Raw genomic sequence first — 17,391 nt, 5'->3', positions numbered from 1 at the left:
GAGCCGGGTGCCTGACGTGTGTCTGTGGACCGGGGGGGTAAAAGTCATGCTGACTTTTTCTCTTCTTAACGCTAGTTCTTATAAATTCGGGATCAAGACATGAAGCGAAATACCTCAGTGGCATCTCTCACTTCTTGGAAAAGCTGGCCTTCTCCGTGAGTAGTAGTGGGGACCCGGAGTCTGTGCGAACCGCCGTAAATCTGCACAGCAGTGAGCGGCCGAGGGCAGGACCTGCTCCTCGCAGCGGCACTGGGGGTTTGATCTGTTTAAATAGATGGTGATGGTGTTCCTAGTTAATTATTGCGACCGTAATTATATTTTGAAAGCCTGTTGTGCTTTCACCTCCAAGGTTAGTAAGTATTTAGCAAACCATTTAACTCAAAAAAGATGATGCTTGTTCTGGGCTACACTGAAGGATTATGAACAGCTATAGCTTTACTAATTAATAACACTGGTATCTTCTTTCTTAGTCCACAGCTCAGTTTGGCAGCAAAGATGAAATTCTCCTCACCTTAGAAAAGCACGGGGGCATTTGTGACTGCCAGGCATCGAGGTATGACGCTCTTTCTCTGTGCTCTGCTACCTGAGTGGTTGTAACACGGACAGTAGTTTGAGTTGCTTTTTCTGGTGTGAGACAGTAAAAGCCACTTTTTGCTTCTAAGCAGCAGAAATCCATTTGTGGCGACTGCCAGGAAGCTACAAAAGTGAACCAGAAAGGGTTATAAAAGTCAGTTCTGTTTCCTTTTGAAAGCATTTAATGATAATGGTCAAGCAGCTTTATCTGTGACTTCCTGATGCATATTTACTGAATGATTGTAGACGTGACTTCTCAGTGCAGAACCTATCTGCTTGTGTTGCAGGGATACCATAATGTACGCTGTTTCTGCTGACGCCAAAGGCCTGGACACAGTGGTCAACTTGCTGGCTGATGTAGCGCTACAGCCCAGGTTATCAGGTCAGGGAACAAAAGTCTCTGTCTCAAAAAAAGACTCCCAACGCATGACTTGCTATTAGATTTCAGAATTCTTCATTAGATTGTGCTCATCAAGAAGTTATCATGTAGCAATTAGGTATTATGCGTGGTGGTTGTTATCTCTTGTTTTCTTTCTTACTACAGATGAAGAAATTGAGATGACTAGAATGGCTATACGATTTGAACTTGAAGACTTGAATATGAGACCTGATCCAGAGCCTCTCCTCACAGAAATGATCCATGCGGTAAAACACTGAAAAGTGTACCTTGCATGCAGTCCCCTGTATGAGACATGCTGCATTCTCTTCCTCAGTTTTTCCTCAACTTCAGGGTTTATTTTAGACTATTCTGAAAACAGATTTTTCTGTTATTCAGTTAGATTTCAGTGGTGAGAGGGAGAATTTTGCTGCCCCTCCACTTGAAGTCCTACATTCTACACACGTGAAAGATTTTAACTTAAACTAAAACTATCTATAACTTATCTTTGTTGACATGGGTGACAACGATGAGTTGTTGATTTACGCTGACATTAGTGAAATAATGCTCAGCCTTTCCTCTCTTACATGTCTCAAACAGGTAGGCATAATTCTAAAACAGAAAGAGAAGGTTTAGATGGAGGGGGGTGAAGTAATATTTGTTACTTTAATGTATCTGTTTCCTTTTAGGCAGCCTACAGAGACAATACAGTTGGACTGAACAGGTTCTGCCCAGTGGAAAATACTGACAAAATTGATCGAGAAGTCCTGCATTCATACCTGCGCAACTACTATACGCCAGACAGGATGGTGCTTGCCGGGGTGGGAATCGAGCACGAGCAGTTAGTGGAGTGTGCGAAGAAACATCTGCTTGGAGCGGAGCCGGTGTGGGGCAGTGGGCAGAGCAAGGACGTGGACAGATCTGTGGCTCAGTACACAGGAGGCATTGTCAAGGTAAAAAAGGAAGGTGGAGGTGGCATCATGCCTCTTCCTCTCTGTTGGAGGTGCAGATTTGGACTTGAGCTTATTTCTCTATAGGCTTTGCTTTTCTAAAAAAGCCAAAACCGGCCTTGACAGCCATTATTTGGGTGACAGGTTAATTATTGGGAATGTATCAAGCTGGATCCAACAAAGGTGAAAATCGGTCCTAATAATTTGTCTGCCCTTCCCACAGGTTGAAAAAGATATGTCAGATGTGAGTCTGGGCCCTACTCCCATCCCAGAGCTTACCCACATCATGATTGGGTTAGAAAGCTGCTCGTTTTTAGTAAGTATTAACCTAAAATCCTTTGTTCTGGGTGCCCTGTCCTTGAAGAATCACAGAATACTATCTCATTATGTAAACATTGGCACTCTTGCTGCTGATGCTGCACGTACAGACAAGCAGCTTTTTCACTGACAGTTTGATGAAGGCACTGACCTTTACACTCTTCCTGTGCCATGTTTCTTTCTGACTCTTTTTCTCCCTCTTTACTCATCCCAGACCCTTGAGAGCTCTGCTATTTGCTGACTGAATTTCTTGTTGCAATTCAGGAGGAAGATTTCATTCCCTTTGCGGTATTAAACATGATGATGGGAGGTGGTGGCTCTTTTTCAGCTGGAGGGCCTGGCAAGGGCATGTTCACCCGACTGTATCTCAATGTGCTCAACAGGTTTGTTTGCCTTTCTGTTTAAGGGATAGCAGAAACAGTCTTCTCTAGCAGGTTCACATGGAAGGCTTCATCTTTTGAAAGCCAACACCCCCAGGTTTTACATCAGCTTATTCTGCTTGAAAGATGCAGGACTGATTTGTCAGTGGGCATTTTGAGAGGGTGAAAGTAAAGGGCAGAAGTGACCAGGAATCCTGTCTTCCTCCACTAGCCCAATCCTTTAATCAGGGGATATTAACAGAATTGGCAGTTGGTACCAGTAATACTGCTCTGTCTTGTTGTGGGTTTGGTCTGAAGGATGCAAGTGGAGAGAAGGAAATACATGGCACATGCAGAAATTGTCAGAGGCAGGGATTGACAATTCTTACTGAAATTGCTGAGAATCCTGAAAATGCACTAGGAGGGGACTCGCTGTCTATGTTTGTTTAATTTTTACATTTGAATTGTTTTTTTATATTTTTAAATACTGTTTGTATACTCACAGGCACCACTGGATGTATAATGCAACCTCTTACCACCACAGTTACGAGGATACAGGTCTTCTGTGTATACATGCCAGTGCAGATCCAAAACAGGTATATAGTCCTGTAGTCAAAGACAGGTGTCCTTAAAAGTAATCACATCACTTATTACCAGACAGTAATGTTAACAGAATAAGCATTGTTCTAATCTTTTTTCAATTATCTGTTTTTCCTAGGTTCGAGAGATGGTGGAAATCATCACAAGAGAATTCATTCTAATGGCAGGAGCAGTAGGAGAGGTCAGCAGCCTAACTTGCAGACTATGCAGATGGTCTTTGTGCTGAAATAATGCATTGTGCTGGCCTTGCTAGAATGAATTTCTGTAGATACGTACGTTACGTATTTCTGTAAAAGGATATAGTAACGTTAGCAACACATTCACAAAGAGGAAGGTGTTTGCAGAACTCTCACGTGGCATCTTGTATTAGAGAGCAGTGGCCAGACCTTTTTGAACATCTATTTGTATTTGCTGCTCATTCACAGGTAGAACTTGAGCGAGCAAAGACACAGCTGAAGTCCATGCTCATGATGAACCTTGAGTCTCGGCCAGTTATCTTTGAAGATGTGGGAAGGCAAGTGTTGGCAACAAACACAAGGAAGCTACCTCATGAGCTCTGTGACCTGATCAGTGAGTAGATGATGCTTTTCCTTGCCTTGACTGAATTGTGGGTACAATCAGGGCGGGGCAACTTCCAACATACTCTTGTAGCACAGATGAATTGCCTTAGAAAGCCTGGGGGCACAAATACTACAGATACATATTTCAAACTGATCTTCTCAATGGCTTGCAAGCTAGCACAATGCTTATTTTTGTTAGAAGGAAGGAAAAAACAAGCATGGTAGAGAAGGTCTATAGTTAGTGATTGGTTTTTTGAGCACGGGGACTGACTCAGCATCATAATAAAGCTGTTTTGTGCTATTTAGAATGTAGTTATCACAACTCTGGTGCTTTTTTTTTTTCTGCAGGTCAGGTGAAATCTACTGATATCAAGAGAGTGGTCACTAAGATGCTTCATAAAAAACCAGCTGTGGCTGCACTGGGTGACTTAACAGATTTGCCCACTTACGAACACATCCAGGCAGCGCTTTCCAGTAAGGATGGGCGACTCCCTCGAATGTACCGGCTCTTTCGATAAAGCAGTGCATCCTGCACGTCCGACAGACTTGCTTCTTTTTTCATATGTTTTTGAGATTCTAATATTGCTGCAAGCCCTTCTCCCCCATCTTTCCAGGCATACTGTGCAAACATGGAGCTGTGCTACAGCTGAACAAAGCTGCTTCAGAACACTGGACTGTGAAGAGCTCGTTATGTTGGGCTTAAAGGCCCACCCTGGCTCTGGATGAGTACTGTGACCCTCTGAGTAGGTTACAAGAGATGATGATGGATGTATACAGCCTTCTCTTGGCACTGGGGACAACAAAGCAAGCCAAAATATTCATCCCTACAACTGAAAGCATGTATCTGAGAAGAAGTAAGTCACTTTTGTGTGTTACCACTTAATCCTGTCAGCAGAAGTGGGGGAGGCCCTGGTGTGTGCCCTTCTTGAGGAATGTGGTGGCCTGTTAAAGAGGTTGGCTTACAAATCCGAATTCAAAGAATATAGTCAAATAAGTCTTGAACAAAGACTTGGTCAAACTGAATTAGGAAAATACTAGTTGTTATCCACGTGAAGTTAGGCAACAAGTTTCCTGCAGTCCTGGTTTTGTTACAAGCATCATGGATCCATTTCCTCAGTGTAATTTACCATTCTGTAGTACTAGTAGAAGTCACATGTCTGGATATAACTTCATAATTTTGCTAGAGCTCAGAGGAAAGTAGACCTATGGCATAACTAAGTATCTGTGGAGTTCATCTACAGAGGTATTATGCATAATGCTACATGGACACTTACTCTAGAATGAAAGCGATTCTATTCTTCAGGTTTTTCACTTGCAAGTGAACTATGCTAAAGAATAGAAGTTCTTTTACTCCAGAGTTGGTACACAAACAGAAAGTTATTAAAGGAGTTGCTGCTGCTGCACCTTAAACTCATACCTACTTTCTTCATTGTCACTCAGATGAACTTAAGGCCTTTCAAAAAGAAGACATAATTGTCAGTCTCACAGCAGAGATGTCGCTCAGCTAGCAGTCAAGATCAACAAAGTGACATCATTTAGAAAGCTTATAATCTTGAAAGTGACTGACACCATGTTACAGAAAGACATTAATCTAAGTGCCACGCATTTGACATACTGAAGAAATGGAGACGCAAAAGAGAGGAATAAAACATTTGATTTACATAATCCCCTAACATAAGGGCTTAAAAATGTAGGCAGCTGCATTGCAGCACTTCACTGGCTAGATGTGTATTGTAAGGAGCAATCAAACTGGGAGCGGAACACTGTGAGGCAGCTATTACCTGCTTTATCCCCATACCTTTCCTCATGCAACTAGAAGAAAAACATGTTGCATTGCTTCTTGTGGAACCCACAGTATGGAAGTCCTATTCAGTTGTTGTGTATGTTTGTAAGAAAATAAAGAGACCTCTAAATGACTGGAGCAAGTAGTAAGAGTTCTGAAATTCATCAGGTAATGGCTGGGTTTCTTGAACTAGTAGGTGAGATGTGCTTGCTTTGTTCAATGCAAACGATCCCAAAGAAATCTATCCCGCTTTTCCAGCTGAAGATAGATGGCTCAGGTCACCCGAACGGTTAGCATGCATCACACAGTCAAAGAACTCTAGTTCTGACAACGCTGCAATAAGAGCTGGTTCTCATTTAAGGTATTGCATTAATTTATTTTTATTCCTTTAAAAAGAAAGGAAATCCAAATACCTGATGGCTACAGACAGGTCAGTGCCATAAGTGTTTGTACCGCAGAACAGAAGCTCTGTCTTGGACAGGTTGCATAGTTAGCAGCACTTGCTCCAAGTTGTTTGCACGGTGTTTTATGTACGAAGGTGATTAATGATCCAGCCGATCTGTGCTCGTGAAGGGTTTTTAAGTATTAGCTGTACTTAACATTTTACCAGTGCCGTACTGGTCCATGTAGTATGTTTAGCCTTAAGACAACACTACTTCAAAAATAGCAAGTTATTCACAGTTCACTGACTTGGAAAAATGAAAACAAAAGGAATTAACTGTAATCAGAGGTAATGGAACTGTGCTGATCTGACTTGCTGCAGTTTCTCTGCATACTTCCCTAGTACTCACTTGACACCTTAATCACTTTGTTGAAGCATTACATAGTAACTGTACTTACGCCGTTATTTTCAACTCAAGTGTCCTGCTGCTGAAGGCAGGTTTGTTTTATCACCCCTGGGGAAGGCAAGTGAGTTAAGGAAGGGATTGTTTCGAGCAGTCTCAACAGCCAAATATATGGTGTGAGAGATTGATATTTAACCTCTCAGTAACAGAAGGCCTATAGAATAATTATTGAAAGGCAATGTTTCTATACTTCAAATGTACAGTAGTACATTCACACAGATTTTGCTGTAGAGGACCGAAAAAGCCCAACACAGGAGCACCATCCCTACACAAAACTGCTGAAGTCCCCTAACTGGTCCCTGTTACACATTTTACAGAATACCATACACTTGGCTACAGATAAGGAGAAAAATACCAACCCCACAATGTACATAAGCTAACCAGATCAAATCAAACAGACAAACAAAAATTTTCACCTTTCTGCAGGCTTTTCTTAGGTCCCCTGCCCATGGTCATGCCAATTCCAGAAGCTGTGCCCCCTGTGTGGAGTCATCTTAGAACCAAGAGATAGAATCCAGTTGCTTCCAAAGATAGTACGGTTAAAAATAAATCAATTACATCTGTTGGGATGGATGTCCTAAATAATTGACTCCATTTTCTTCAGCAAAAGCACTTGAGCCACCTGGATTAGCTCATGCAAATGAATCCAGGATGAGGTTTAAGCCATTCTTCACAAGCCACAGCAACTGCCAGAGGTGCTTAAGCAGACAATTCCCTGCAGAGTTTGCCGTGGCCTGAAATCCTCTTTCCGGGCACCTCTAACACAAGCATTGCAGAGTTCTCAGCTCAGGAAACGCTACATACGCTGCTGGATTTTTGGTCCTTTTGCTCTTGCCGTTTCTGAAGTTCCCTTGTAATCCGCCTCTTTATTCCAATTAAATAGAGTTCTCTGTCAAACTGCCCTGCAGCAAGTGGAATGCTACAATATAAACACAAGCAAGTAGATCAGGGCACAAATACGTTCTTGTTTGCCCAACCTTTCCCAACTAGTTCATACAACAAAGGCCAGAAACGTAATTTTTACTTTCTTAAGGCATTCAGTTACTGCTGTGGGAGAAAATGGGTAAAATAAAGTTCTTCCACAGCAACAAGCTAACGTTTTTCACAATACATTTAAATGAAGAAAATATCGGTTGTAAAAGGCAAATGTACTTCCAATTTAAGCATGAACATGCCTGAATTCATAAGGGACATTCTTTATGACCCTAAACCAAAAACCACTCATTTGAAAAGCTAAACTAGCTTACTGTTAGCTTGCTGTATTCGCTGGTATGGTTCATGCACAACAGTTCTTACCTTGGTCTGTTCTAGAAGGGCCAGAAGGAAACCTTAGCAGCCCAGCTTCACAGACTCTGCAATACTTCTATTTAATGGGTATTTAATACCCATAAACAAACAAACAAAAAAACCCAATTCTAATTGCAGTGCTGATCAAGTGCTTTGAGAAATCAGCATTTTCTAGATACATGGGTCTTGAAATCCCTGAGCATGCTACTCACAGAAAAAAAAGACTAACTAAATTTCAGTCACTTCACCAAATTTTCTAAGGAGTTCTACTAGCATGGCAGCCCACAGTGGAACATTAAGAAACCTGGAGGATCTCAAAATACTCCACATATATACAGCTATGTTGAAATGCAGCCACCACTGAGGAGTTTCTAGATACATGGGTCTTGAAATCCCTGAGCATGCTACTCACAGAAAAAAAAGACTAACTAAATTTCAGTCACTTCACCAAATTTTCTAAGGAGTTCTACTAGCATGGCAGCCCACAGTGGAACATTAAGAAACCTGGAGGATCTCAAAATACTCCACATATATACAGCTATGTTGAAATGCAGCCACCACTGAGGAGAGAAAACTGCATTTTTTTTTAGGAACAGAAGAGGAAAGCTGTCCATGCCGACAGGAAAAACAGAGAGCTGCATCTCAGATGAAACACAGATTTATAGTCAATTGCAATGGACGCCATCTATCTCCCTCAGGAGGATTAAGGGACCTGGCAGCAGGGATTTCAGATGTCACTGCGAGGTTTAAGTGCTCTTACTGCTGTGATCACTGAGAACATACATTGGGTAAAAAACAAATAGGCTGCAGAGAGCTACACGACTGAGAACATACATTGGGTAAAAAACAAACAGGCTGCAGAGAGCTACGCAGGATTAACTCTATTTCAGGGACCGTCCTGAGAGGACAAACTCCGAACAGGAGCATATCCTCAGGATCACTGGAGCCATGTGCAATCATACAGAGTGGCATAAGGAGGTACTAACTTGTCTCTGCCAGGTCTCACTTTCACACGAAACAAGGCAAATACAGGCCGATGGTCTGAAGTTTTGATCACAGGACAAGATGAGTACTTGACAGCATGGATGTCATCTTTGTACCGACTGCGGTATACAACTCGATCCTGGGAGGCAGAGAGAGAGGGGAGACTGACAGTAACTCCCTTTGCACATCCACCCTGGAAAGAAGCACTGGTTCACAAGAGACACATCCATTCATTTATCACGCTCCACTCAGTGAAATTAAGTTTCTTGGACAGGGATACATTTATGAAGAATGTGTGTCTGATCCCAACAGTGGTTCTGTGCCCAGCTCTGAGCACAGGGGAGAATGCACTGGAACAAGATGTAAGGAAGGGAAAATAAGATTAGTAGCCTGTGCCAAACTCCCCCTGTGCTCACAGATTGAGCAATCCTTTCTTCCAAACCAGTTCCATGTGCCCTGTTGCCCTTAAGCAACAAATCTCAGTACAACTGTATCTCATGCAGACCAACTGTGGAAGCTTTTTCTCGCAGGTGAGAATCCCCTTTGGAGGCAGATGTGAGGCTGAGCAGCCCTTCCAAGCACGCTGCTCTGAAATCATCTCTTACCGTGTAGGAAGGAGTCCTTTGTTTGGAAGTGGTGTCATAGCTGTCCTTTCCTATGTCAAACTTGTAGGAAGGACGGAAATGAATATCAGCCTCTTGGAATCCTTTGAAAATAGACCCTGTAAGGGAAGGGGAGAACAGCATGAACAACAAATTCCTCCTTCCTAAGAACCTGGCACATTTTCTGCATTTATTCAACACTGCTTAACTAGTGATGGCTAGAAACAACAGTCATGTACATATATGACTAGAAAAACCTGGGCTTGGGCTCCAGAAAAGGAGCAAGCTCAAGTTCTTCCCTAATGAGGATAAAAAATAGCCAGTGACTATTTAGTCAGTGGCTATTTAAACGAACAACATTTGGTATATGCACTTCCCCTTCCACTGAAAGCTCACGATGCTTTGCAAATGCTAGCAATTCAAATCTAAATGCCCTACACACTGTGACAGAATAATGTCCAGTTTATAGAAGAGTTGGATGAAACAGAGGAGTAAATGGCTTGGGAGATTACACTATATATATATACACACTATATATATATACACACTATATATATATATACACACACACTATGAAACAGAGGAGTAAATGGCTTGGGAGATTACACTATATATATATATACACTATATATAGCAATATATATTGCTATATATATATTCTGCCACTGTATTTGACAACTGCTGACTTCCTTTTTTAGGGAACTTAACAAGAGAAAGCAGGAAAGGTCTGTAGGAAATAGGGATTTGGCTGTAATTATTTCTATGCATAGATATCTCTGTTCCTGGTGGCTAGGGAGAAAAACAGCAGTCCCTCACCCCTACTCATTTCACTAGTAAGCTGGTCATATGCCAGTAGCTTGGACACGTCCGTTTCCGGGTTCTGGTTTAAGATGGAATCCACGGTCTCACGATCCTTATTTAGTCGGAAGTTGAAGTCACCAAACCAGAATACTTCATCAAACCGAGTTGTGACATCACCTGCAAATTCAAGACAGAAGTCAGTATAAAGGTAAACATCCTAAAAAGTTCTGAAAGCAAAAAAAAAATCCCGAACTTTTCTTCCCCGAATCTCCTTTTGACTTCTGAGGAAAATTAAAGTATATCATGTAGCTACGTGCTCATTAAAATGAAACTCACTTAATTCTTTCGAAGTGAGAGCTGTATGATGCATAGCTTACTGAGAGTGCTGCTAGATATGTTCAAGGAACAGGCATAAATTCTTTCTTTTTACTACCAAGAGATATAATACTTGAGCATGTTTTCTGCCTGTGACCATCACAGAATGTGGTAATAAAAAAACCAGTAGAAAATAGAACACAAATTTAAAAAAATCATAGAAAAAGCTGAGAAGAGACCAAACTATCTATAGGACCTAAAAATAGTATGAACACAAAAACCTAATGCTACGCTGCAGATAAAGAGTAAATTCATCTTTCTAGAAAAAGGGCTTAGTATATATCTAGATGTCATGTTAACAGCACAGTATTAAGAAACAATAATGGAATTTAGCAAACAATATGCTGACCTGTGTATATGCAAACTGAAATAATGTTCTTTCTCTTAAGTTTTGAAATAAAGTAATTTACACTTGTTCTAGAAAACACTTGGAAAGTGAAACACCTCCATGATATTGATAAAAATTACACCAAAATTATCTTATTGCTATTCTGAGAAAAAATACATCACATGAAAATTCCTTTTGAATTTTCTCTTGCCCCCTCCATTTCATCTTTTTCTCTCAAGTTCCCCCCAAAATCATGCCCCACCTTAAAAAAAAAAAATTATCATGTGAATAATAACCATCCTCAGACAAAAGACCTGTGGTCTCTTTTTATACCGTCTCAAATCAGCACTGTCATTCTCTCCTCCTTAGCGCAGACTGAAAGACAATGCACAAACTTGGTTCATTTGGGCTCCCACGCAAGCATGGTTTCACACTTACTAGAACTGGATCGATACGGGTTTGTGTCCGGAACGTTCTTGGGAAGTGTAAGGGCTTGAATGGTTTTATTGTAGTCCAGTTTCCTCTCATTCACCTTACTGTCCCCAGCTGAAAGACAGAAATCTCATTACTGCCAACGATACATCATTTTCATTCAGTTACTGTTTTTGGTTATAATAGGAGCTTCCAAAGGTCATCAGACATTTTCCACACATAAAATGTAACACTCTGACCCAGGGAGCATACAGACTGAAAAATACTGACAGGAAGTGTGGAAAAAGGGATACAACTGTGCAGAGTTCATTTCTGTTTTTCTAAACACAGTTCTTTTGTAAGTTTGCTTCAAAAAACCCTCCTCCCTTATTGTTCTCAGCTCAGCAATCCTGAGCTTTGACTTCAGTCTGTCCTGCTCCTCTATCCCCCTGCAGCTATTTTACCTTTGTAAAGCAACCCCCCTCCTCCCCCAATCAGGACACTTCTAACAAGATTGTAAATGTCTCACATGTGAAGTGGGAGGTGATGAAGAGAAAGGAGGTCCCAAAAAATGTGAAGCAGATTCCCAGAGCTCCCTTGGTTTTGATCTGAGATACGATTCGAGTTGTCACCGTGGCATACTCCACTTCTGGAAGGAGAAAAAGAAGCTCCGTTTACTGAAAAGCCTCTAGAGACAGCAAGCAGGAAATTTAGGTGAGGGACAGCCCTGAAGAAAAGGACGAGATCTGATGGCAGCAGTCCTTCCACCTCCCCTCTCTCCAGCTCTTACTGGACCACACACCTGAGCAGAACCAGATCAGGTCCCTCCGAATGAAGACCGACATGTACAGCACCCCATGTGCAGCAGAGTAGAGCATGACATAGTGGGGACCTAGTGTCTCTTGTAGGCGGATCTCCCACTCTCTTCTGCAGGAAAGAACAACAGCTGGATCACAAGGACAGTACAAGAGACAATAACCAGGAAAGGAAATCAGCATTGTGAAAACAGAGCAATCCCTCTGATAAAGAACGTCAAGTCAGCGTAAGCAAAACCTCTGCCACAGCAATGCTGCAGTGAAGGCTTGACGTGTAACTCCACACATGCCATGCAGCAGACTTTGCATGTTGGTGAGAGAATATTACTGCCACTGCACCGAGCAGCTTGCAAATCTGAGGAAAAGAGAGTTCCACTGGGAAAATACCCTAAAAAAGCAGAGTCTGACATGAGGCTTCAACCTGCTCTTCTAGGGTTGGTCAATCTCAGACAGCCTAGAAATTTGCAGCAACATACTACTAATGAGCACATGGCTGCTAAAGCTAACGGCCAGCCCGTGAACTAGCTCACAGCCAGCTCAGATCTATGGTAAGATGCCCACAGAAATCAGACAGGAGTTTTGCTATTAGCTGCCCTGACAACAGGACCAAGTTCTGTATTTACAGATTTTTGTGACATTTTCCTGTATTTCCCCTGGTGCTCATGCAACGGAATTCAGAGTCTTATTAAATGGGTTGTTTATTGAAAATATTAAGAATATGATGGAGACTATTTCCAGACTAATTAAAACCAAAGTAATTAGTTGACAATAAAAGAGGATGGTTCATTACATTGTTTTTGCTACCTGTCTGGACAGCCTTCTTGAACCCCAATGACATACATGTCCTGGGCACAGTCAGGATCTGTTGGTAATAAGAAGTCATTCAGATTCACTGGAAGTTCCTATTATTTAAAAAAAAAAAAAAAAAAAAAAAGGCAGTATTAGTTATGCAAAGATTTACTAGAAAAGTCCAGGAAAAGTCCAGGCTAAGCTACAAGTTCCACAGCATATGCAAACAATTCAGGCTTCAAAAAATAGGTTAAGTGATAATACTAAAATTTCTCCTTCCCAAAGGCAGACTTCAACTGCTGTCGCTCCAGCAGTAACCAGGATTCCACAGTTCAGCCATGTGGGCCAGTAATGTGAGGTTTCTAATTTCCTGTGATGCTTACTTTTTACCAGTCTCATAGGCTATTTACTGAACACCGCAGGGGTTGCTTGTGTTCTTCCAAGCATAGCTGCATAGCTTCTCAGACACCTGGTAGAATCACTCTTGAATTCCTAGGCTACGTAAAGACGAAGGCAGGAGGTTGTGTTCTTTATCAGAGATGTTCTCATCCTAAGCACTAAATCGTCAGTCATCTTCATATGACCCTAACTGCAATGGAGCGTAAAGGAGCTGCCACAAAAAGCCAGAGTGGCACTACAAGCTCACTGTTGTCACACCTAGTAGCTGAGGAACCCCGTTACACTGACTCTCTCGCTAAGATGAACACGCATGAGAGGGCCTTGTAATTTGATAAGGACAATGAACTCAGGTTGATGAGGAACATAGTAATGAACAGAAAAAAACCATCGCACCAGTCCTTGCAGTAACGATGGGGTAACTTTACCACTGCCAAAAGACCTGTGGAGACTTATGTGCACGTACCTTCTGACCCTGCATGTTCCAGGTGGCCACAAAAATTCCAATATTCCGATCAGGGAAATATTTGCTAAGTTCTTCTGCTCCCAGTAAGGCACCATTCGCCAGAAGGCTGCCTTCCAAATAGCTTCTGTGAACAGAAGACCCATAAAAGAGCGTCTAAGGAAACGGCATGACAGTTGGAATAATGATTTGTAACACTTGAATCTTGAGTTAATCAGTAACATACCTTCAGCTCAAGAAAATAGCATTTAGTATTTATATATTGTTCTGCTTGCCTGAAGTTCCTTATAAAGTTCTAACCCTTACAGAGATTTCATGGATCATATGCAAGAAAACAAAACTATTGTCATAAACTGGCCTTTTCAAAGCCAGGACACAAGTATGATGGTGAAACTGATGCTGCACAGGTTCTGTGATGAGAAGACTTATGCCATCCAAAATCTTCAATCCCCCTAGTACTTACTGCAGACACAAAATGAAGAGATTGGTTTGACATTTGAGTATCTTGAAGCAACTTAGTTTACTTAAAACATGAAAATAGCTCCACCATTCCCAATGTTTTGGCACCAAGTTGCTCCTAATTAAGGATTCAAACTCGCATTCTTCCTTCAATTCAGCTCGTCAAATTAGCTTTCAAGTAAACCATTTATTGAGTCCGAGGTCTAAAAGAATATAATTCGAAAAGGATAGATCTGCCCCACGTCGCCTGCCTCGCCAAAGAACACACTGCTTACAAAAGCAAGGGGTATTGGCAAAAGGACTGCAAGTTGAATAAGCATTTTTAATCTTGCTTAAGCTCTGCAAATAATGGTGACAGCACCCAGCTGCCCACCTGACTCCAACAGCTTTGCAGAGGGAAGTGAAAGAAAACCCTTCATGGCAAACAAGTAACAGTCCATCTTCGGGGCTTTTCTACCAGTTAGTAACACCTTAATTTATCTCTCAGAATTATTTTCCCCTGTACCACTGACTCCCACTCTTCGGATCAATGATCAGATTTATCCCTCGAGGTCTTGCAGACTGTTGTGTATCTATAGCACACAACCTTTAGCTGAGCACTTGATATCCTTTACCTTTTAACATGTTTCCTGACCTGCAGCATTATCAGTAATACTGGTTGCAGTGTTTGTGCTGTGTGCAGGCAGGTCTTCACAAATAGACAGTCTGCAGCCAACACGAGAAGAGGATTCGATATGGTGGTACGCAGATTAATATACCCACCTCAGCTCCCTCCAATCAATAATCTAAATTTAACTAAGAATGAAGACAAATGATCAACCAGAGTAAGAGGTCAGGGCCACACTAGGAGAAAGTGCTGAGATCTGAGTGGAATCACACTCTTCCTTAAGAGATTCCTGGAAAAGCTGGGGCTGAGGAGCTCCTGTGGGACACTGAAGCAGTTCACAGTACATGATTTGATCCTGCCAAAAGCCAAACAAGCTCAACATCTGCAGAGGATCCTCAGCACCTTACAGGATTGTGATAGTACTGCATGTACTGCTAATAGTTTCAAGCTAAAATATTTGGGGTTTTTTCCTGCCATTTAACATTTCAGTTCAAGCCCAATGTACTTTTAGATTAAAAAAAAAAAAAAATTTTCCCAACTATTAGCATGCACAGCTACTGTTTCTTAATTTTCAAAACAGATTACTTACATATTACAAGCAAGCTGACAGCAAATCAAAATTATATTTATGAAAAACAATACCCAGCTTAAAGGAGCAAATATAGAGTATTTGTACCAACCTCTTCATATGCAAACTCTTTCCAGTCTCCACAGCAGGTTAAACAACACAGAACAACTTTTGTGCTTTACTGATCGGCCTGAAGTTCCCTGCGTCTGCCCAGCAGGATTCTGCAGGGCAGCTGGCTCCCTGCTAACGCACCCTAAACTTTGCCATGAGAAGCTGGGGGACATACCTGCTTCGAACATCCTTGGAGCGAATGGGAGTGAGCAGGCTGAACGTAGATTTCATGGAGTCTGTGGAGCAATTATCATAGACCATCCCATTGCCATGTAGCCTGGTATCGCTCAAGCTGCTGCTTACCCTCCCAAACTTGTGCTGAGAATAATGTCGATAATCCATACAATCTGAGTCAATCCTATTAGCTGTCCTCAGTGTGTGAGAGGCCACATTGAGCTCCATGGGTGGCAGAGGTCGAGCCGGCATTATTTGGGACAGCCGGGGTTTGCCGCCTGCAAACGCTTTCCCCCGCAGAAGCCCACCAAAGGCACTGGAGATCTCGGAGGCTCGTTTCCCCAGGTCGGAGGTGCCTCCTCTGCTCTTCCCCATGAGACTGTTTTCTGAGGCGTCTGGTGAACTGTGCAAGGAATTCTGCTGGCAGCACTGATGGCAGGGGCTTGCCCTACCCCTGACGGGAGGGCTGAGGGACGCTTCCTGCAGAGAACCATTTGAGGAACTTGTCTCATTAGGATCAGTTAGACTTTCCTGACTCGTTCTAAACCGCCTCCACCTCCTCCAGCTTTTCTCATCCAGAGATGCAGCACGCTCCAGCCGGGGTTTCCGAGGAGGCCTTGGAGTGACCGATTTAATTTTCATATTAGCTTTGAGTTCATCTGGTAGAAGCTTTAAGGTTTCATTTAAAGAGGTGCGTACACTTGGAGGATCTTCAAAGGTAAGCACCGCATTGCCACCAGCCTCCTTCTTTGCTGCTTTGCCAGCTTTTTTAGCATGCAGGTCCTGTACTGCTCCACCCTCCATGCTCCGAGTAACACATGCCCCTGAGTGCTGTGGAAATCCATTTGGAGTACTCATTCTCCCCCGGGTACCAGCTATGGACACTGCTCCACACGAAAAGTTCCTCACAGCATAGTTTCCTTCCCTTCCTTACCCTGTAGGTTCACAGAGCTTTAACCAAGCCAGAAGGACATAGAAATTGAAGACAGCTCAGTCTTTAGTTGAGAATGAAGGGCAGGTGTATGTGTAGGCAGATGCATTGTCTGCAAAATTTCAAGAGGTGGGATACCTGGATTTCCCCAAGAGAAACACGTAAGAATGAAAAGTTATTGAGTTGCAAACTCTGCTCCTTAATCAGAAAGCAAGCTCCTCACAGGACCTCCCTCTAGAACAATTGAAACTTTAACGTGACCTTGTCAGAAAACCAATGTTGTTGGCTTTTTTTTTCCCAAGAGCAGAGCAGTGAACTGAGTTCCTCACTGCTGTAGGCATCACAGCTGCATACAGACTTCTTTAAGAAAAGGTTGTGTATACTGTTAGCATGAAAGGAAATTAAAACTGCACATAAATCACAGATTGTTCTCCTTGCTGTACAGTGAGTCACCAGCACAACCAGCCTCCAGGCTGCCCGCAGCACTCAGTGCCAGAGGCCAGGAAATTTCCAGTGATCTCAGCTTCTACCGTGATCTCACAGCGGGGAGATCGCTGCCACCTTTCCTTGCTTTGCGCCAATCCCCGGCCACTGCTGCTGAAACTGAGAAAATATCTGAGGAGTACTTTCAAGGATACGTAATCAGGGTTCAAGGAAAACAGCTACTTGGGGAGGTAAGCACCTCGCAAGGTGGGAGGTTATTGCAAACCAAACTTCCCACCTGCAGTGGTACACTCTGTAGCTCTGTACTGGAAATGCAAAATGCTGTTGAAGCACACCAGAACGCTGTTTTTGCACCCGAGGTGAAGCCGCCCGCTTTCTCCACTGATCAGACAGGAGGGATGGCTTTGCCACCTCCTCACACCTCGCCTTCTCACCGACCCGCTTCGCCACGACCGCAGCCCTGACAGCGGCTGCGCCAGCCC

General features: G+C 42.6%; 2 protein-coding genes across 2 annotated transcripts; one reads left to right on the top strand and one right to left on the bottom strand.

Moving 5' to 3' along the window:
• Nucleotides 1–99: 99 nt before the first annotated feature.
• On the top strand, nucleotides 100–4,326 carry PMPCA (peptidase (mitochondrial processing) alpha). The gene is given in 10 exon segments (XM_009579476.1): nucleotides 100–162; nucleotides 478–553; nucleotides 1,118–1,218; nucleotides 1,639–1,902; nucleotides 2,123–2,215; nucleotides 2,482–2,600; nucleotides 3,082–3,172; nucleotides 3,295–3,357; nucleotides 3,602–3,746; nucleotides 4,085–4,326. Coding segments are annotated over 10 exon segments (1,185 nt in total). The 3' UTR covers nucleotides 4,255–4,326.
• A 2,522-nt stretch (nucleotides 4,327–6,848) lies between these two features.
• Nucleotides 6,849–16,392, bottom strand: INPP5E (inositol polyphosphate-5-phosphatase, 72 kDa). The gene is made up of 10 exons (XM_009579475.1): nucleotides 15,536–16,392; nucleotides 13,619–13,742; nucleotides 12,772–12,869; nucleotides 11,955–12,079; nucleotides 11,682–11,801; nucleotides 11,180–11,287; nucleotides 10,054–10,215; nucleotides 9,241–9,356; nucleotides 8,638–8,774; nucleotides 6,849–7,283 (listed from the first exon to the last, which is right to left on the bottom strand). Exons 1-10 carry the CDS (start codon nucleotides 16,390–16,392, stop codon nucleotides 7,151–7,153), a joined length of 1,980 nt encoding a protein of 659 aa, XP_009577770.1. The 3' UTR covers nucleotides 6,849–7,150.
• Nucleotides 16,393–17,391: the final 999 nt, after the last annotated feature.

Source organism: Fulmarus glacialis, unplaced genomic scaffold (genome assembly GCF_000690835.1).
Source record: "Fulmarus glacialis isolate BGI_N327 unplaced genomic scaffold, ASM69083v1 scaffold39596, whole genome shotgun sequence".
Lineage (NCBI taxonomy): Eukaryota > Metazoa > Chordata > Aves > Procellariiformes > Procellariidae > Fulmarus > Fulmarus glacialis.
Note: the sequence above shows the minus strand (reverse complement) of the source record. Positions and strands in the feature narration are given on the sequence as shown.